The sequence below is a fragment of the Danio rerio genome, chromosome 9, assembly GCF_049306965.1.
Source record: "Danio rerio strain Tuebingen ecotype United States chromosome 9, GRCz12tu, whole genome shotgun sequence".
Classification (NCBI taxonomy): Eukaryota; Metazoa; Chordata; class Actinopteri; order Cypriniformes; family Danionidae; genus Danio; species Danio rerio.
Genome location: NC_133184.1, coordinates 56,960,001 through 56,965,000, shown reverse-complemented (window position 1 = coordinate 56,965,000; position 5,000 = coordinate 56,960,001). Strand labels below are relative to the sequence as shown.

Genomic DNA, 5,000 nt, shown 5'->3' with positions numbered 1-5,000 from the left:
ATAAGCAGCATGCAAAACCCTTGTGGCTGTTAGTAAACCATTCAAAAGAGACGCCTCTTACCGCATAAAGCGCGTTCGGTGTGATCAGCCCCTTAGGTTGTAGTCTTTAAAAACAGCAGTACTTTCTAGGCACATTAGACATACCGCTTTCTGTCCAATATTGGTGAAGAAGTATTTTATTTTCCATTTTTCCTTAAACACACCACATTCAGAGTCAATTTTTTTTTTTTTTGCCTGACTCATTTTCAGTCATTAACGGTCAAGTGCATTTTAATATCCGAGAGTGTGTTGTAATTCTACTGGTTGCTTTAACTGTACCGTGTGCAATACTGCCATCACATGGCATTCACTTGTATTGCATCATTAATTTACTAATTCTGAACCAAACCGTTACTCAGAAACCGCATTTAAAAACTCCCTCGCAGGCCGGATGAAAGTGTTCAGTGGGCCACATATGGCCCGTGGGCCGTAGTTTGCCCACCTCTGCACAAGACTATCCAAACCGTGCCAAGCCATGTTTGACCCTCATTTCCTGGGTAATTTGACAAGTGTGAGTGCTCTGAATCAGGCCCAGGCACAGTTAAGTTGGCAGGTTCTGGCCAGGCTGGAGGAGGTGTACCAGAGCATGGTTTGATTGGGCTTTGGCACAGTACGCTTGTAGTGTGAGTGCAAAGCACGCCTGAACCCGAAACAGAAGACTAGAGGTCACTTTTAAGGGACTGTTTGATATGGATTTATTAATAATTCTTACTGTTCAGTGAACATGAACTGCCACAGTTTATTAAAGACACCCCCCCCCCCCCCACTGCACGACAGCTGCAGCAAATCTCCTGCAGCACGAGGAATCTTATGGTAATTTATGAGAGTCAAAAGTGCTGGATCTGTGAGTGCAAACCAAGAGGGTATGTGGGACAATCGAGCCAGCACACGGCTAAAGACACCTGTGTCTAGTGTGAGTACACCCTTAAACTACAGAGCTCAGTTTAGACCAGTGTTTCTCAACTACTGGGTCAATGTTTAATTTTTAACCTATTTTGCTTAAATAAGACTTTTATTTTTATTTTGAAATGCGCGACAACTGTACCGGTTGACATAATTAAATTAAATTTCACATAGCAACAAATATGCCAAAGCGCAAGTACGACCCCGAATATGTAAAGTATGGATTTACATATATTGGTGACAAAAAAAGGCTTAAAACCTCAGTGTGTCATATGTAGTGATGTGCTCTCACATGAGCACTTTTAGAAACCAAACATTTGTCGTTTTTACTTTGTAATATTTTTATAATTTGAGACATTTTGTTAAATGACAATAATAAAATATTGTTTATTTGCAAGTCTTGGTGATTTTCTTAAGATTTATCGGTCACTACTTGTGTATTATAATAAATAAATACAAATTAATTATAATTCCTTAAATAATATTATAGTCCTAAAAATTTGGGCCGTGGGTTGATGACCATGTAAAAATGTGGGTGCCATGGCCAAACAAGTTGAGAACCACTGGTTTAGACAATAATACAAAAAGATTTACCCTACCTGACTGTCCACTCTGGATATTTGAAACCTGTCGAAATATACAAAAACAGAGATGTGTATTACACCAAAGCAACAAAAATGAATAACTGAATGGCTTTTCTACACACAGGAGCATAAATGTTCTCACCAGAGATTTGTATAAGGGCATATGAGGGCTGATTTTCATGATCTGCAGAACATCACGACTTGATAACACCTTCAATTCAAGCAAAAAAAAACAAAACATTTTTATTGTCTGCTTCACTCATAATGTCAGTCAAATGTTATATTCCAAAAAATAATCATTCATGAGCATTTTTCTTCAATAACACTCACACTGTGAGGAATGCATAAAACACAACTGCAACTTCAAATTGCAGTTATCTTGAACAGGACTCTTTGCAATATTTCCCAAAAGATGTTGAACAGATTCAGAAAATGTTCACAGTATTTCCTGTAGTATTTATTCTTCTGGAGAAAGTCTTATTTGTTTTATTTCAGCTAGAATAAAAGCAGTTTTAATTATTTTAAAGCCATTTTAAGGTCAATATTATTACGCAATATTAGTTTTGGATTGTCTACAGAATAAACCACTGTTATACAATGAATTGCCTAATTACCCTAACATTACCCTAATTACTCTAGTTAAACCTTTAAACGTCACTTTAAGCTGAATACTAGTGTCTTGGAGAATATCTAGTCTAATATTATGTGCAAAGATAAAAGAAATTAGTTATTAAAAATGAGCTATTAAAACTAATATGATTAGGAGTGTGTTGAAGAAATCTGCTCTCCGTTACACAGATATTGGAAATGATAAAAGAATTAAAGTTTAACATGAACAATTCTGACTTCAACTATACATAATTATATTGCACATCCCCAAGTTGCAGAAACTGCGTGAAGTAAAATTGCTTCTCTTTGCAACCATGTTGATGCAGTGATGTGAATTCACCTTGTCTTTGCTCAGTCCGCATTCGGGCTGGAAGACAGACAGTGTGTACTCATAGCCAGCGCTGCGCAGGTGATCGACCACCACACTGTTGCATGCAGAGACTAACACAGAGTCAGTGTGATCTGCAGAGCGTCTGGAAGCAGATTCTCCTCTGCGCACCGGCGCCTGCAGCTCCTGGATCAGCTGATTCCGCAGCTGTGTCTGAACAACAACACAACAGCTTATCAACAACTGCTGGAGAACAGTGGGATGGATAGATAGGTGGATAGATATACAGACAGACAGACCCATCGATATACAGATGGATATAGATGGATAGATAGGTGGGTGGATAGATAGACAGACAAACAGACAGACAGACAGACAGACAGACAGACAGACAGACACATAGATAGACAGATGGATATAGATGGAGGGATAGGTGGGTGGATAGACAGACAGACAAACAGACAGACAGACAGACACATAGATAGACAGATGGATATAGATGGATGTATAGGTATATAACACAGACACATAGAGAGACAGACAGACAGACAGACAAACAAATATACAGACAGACACAGACAGACAGACAGACACATAGATATACAGATGGATATAGATGGAGGGATAGGTGGGTGGATAGACAGACAGACAAACAGACAGACAAACAGACAGACTGACAGACACATAGATAGACAGACAGACAGACAGATCGATATACAGATGGATATAGATGGAGGGATAGGTGGGTGGATAGACAGACAGACAAACAGACAGACAGACAGACAGACACATAGATAGACAGATGGATATAGATGGATGTATAGGTATATAACACAAACAGACACATAGAGAGACAGACAGACAGACAGACAGACAGACAAACAGACAGACTGACAGACACATAGATAGACAGACAGACAGACAGACAGACAAACAAATATACAGACAGACAGACAGACAGACAGATCGATATACAGATGGATATAGATGGAGGGATAGGTGGGTGGATAGACAGACAGACAAACAGACAGACACAGATAGACAGATGGATATAGATGGATGTATAGGTATATAACACAAACAGACACATAGAGAGACAGACAGACAGACAGACAGACAGACAAACAAATATACAGACAGACAGACAGACAGACAGACAGATAGATAGATAGATAGATAGATAGATAGATAGAAAATACACAGACAGACAGATGGATAAAGATGGATGGATAGGTGGGCGGACAGACAGACAGACAGACAGAAACAAAAACAGACACATAGAGAGACAGAGAGACAGACAGACAGACAGATAGATTGATTGATTGATGATAGATAGATAGATGAATAGGTGGGTGAACAGATAGGTGGATAGAGAGACAGAATATTTAGAAAGATACACAGACTGACAGATAGATGCTAAGTAACGATATAACTTGTATAAACTACCGTAAGTTACAGACAAAAGTTTCATTCTCAGTTTGGAGACTTTGGGGGAAAACAATTTCTACAAGAGCACCATGTTGACTCATCAAGACAAGAATAATAATCTCTATAAAGTCAAAACAACTGTTAATGAGTGTTTAACGGCGCACCTTCAGAGTGTCCAGCAGCCCGCGGCTCTTGAAGGTCTGATAGAGCTTCTGTCGCATCTCATCCGGAGACAAACTCTCCTCTTTACTCGCAGACATGATTATTCTGAAGACTGGACTCAATAGACACGATCCCTCATGATAATCGATCAATATTCGAGCACAATAATTCGACTATTGACGAAACACAGCCCATTCCTAAGCAACCCGCGCTGCAGCTCCTTTAAAATGTGTAACTGACAACAAACTGATGCGTTTCCGAATTCGTCCTTATCACATGTCAGTCATTCAGCGCTCTCATTGGCTGTTTGCGTCAGCTGGTCAACAGCTCTCCGGAAAACGGAACTCTCCTTTGCGTATGATCTAAACATAAGGGCTGTACTTTAGTTTATATTCGCCTTTTCGTCCATTAAATTAGCTGTTTATCTATTTAAAGGTCTGTTTGACAATGTGTGATTTGTAGAAACAAACTGCAGGCGTCATCGCTGTGGTAAGGCGTGCTGTCCATATTCTGCAGCGTTTACATGTACAGCTAATGCTAACGTTAATTTCACCACTGGGTAATATTTAATATCGTTATAAATACGGAATATTTACAATGTCCGGGAGCTTTTATTTCGTCATGGTCGGTCATCACGATAACCCAGTGTTTGAGCTGGAGTTTCTCCCTCCTGGAAAAGCAGAATCAAAGGTGTGTATGATGATGATCAGTAGCCCCAACAGTAATTATTGACATGATTATGATGATTAAAATACATTTACAGTATAAATTAATAACAAGAAATCAAAGTAATATATAGTGTACTGTGTATATATTATATAGAGTATACAGCCATAGTAATAATGATAACAAAAGAATAAATAAATAAAATAGAAAATAAAAAAACTATATAAAAGCTTTACACAAACCCATGACAATTGAGAACTATATACAAAAGGGTATTTAAA

General features: G+C 38.6%; 2 protein-coding genes across 6 annotated transcripts in view; one reads left to right on the top strand and one right to left on the bottom strand.

The window, feature by feature from the left end:
* The window catches only part of ofd1 (OFD1 centriole and centriolar satellite protein), a 29,228-nt gene extending 24,894 nt beyond the window's left edge, over positions 1-4,334 (bottom strand). For 2 of the 3 annotated variants that reach the window (NM_001319208.1, NM_001004496.2), the window contains exons 1-4: positions 4,056-4,334; positions 2,476-2,676; positions 1,669-1,737; positions 1,542-1,569 (exon numbers count right to left, since the gene is read on the bottom strand). In NM_001319208.1, the coding sequence (NP_001306137.1) occupies positions 1,542-1,569; positions 1,669-1,737; positions 2,476-2,676; positions 4,056-4,151 (394 nt within the window). In that variant the 5' untranslated portion in view covers positions 4,152-4,334. The remainder of the gene's footprint in view (positions 1-1,541; positions 1,570-1,668; positions 1,738-2,475; positions 2,677-4,055) is intronic. The other variant, XM_009305014.4, reaches the window with a different exon arrangement.
* Positions 4,335-4,364: 30 nt separating this feature from the next.
* The window catches only part of trappc2 (trafficking protein particle complex subunit 2), a 5,498-nt gene continuing 4,862 nt past the window's right edge, over positions 4,365-5,000 (top strand). For 2 of the 3 annotated variants that reach the window (XR_012385025.1, XM_068223476.2), the window contains exon 1: positions 4,365-4,743. Coding sequence is in view for 2 of the 3 variants with exons in the window: in XM_068223476.2 (XP_068079577.1) it covers positions 4,651-4,743 (93 nt within the window). In the remaining variant the exon portion in view is untranslated. The remainder of the gene's footprint in view (positions 4,744-5,000) is intronic. The other variant, NM_001320115.1, reaches the window with a different exon arrangement.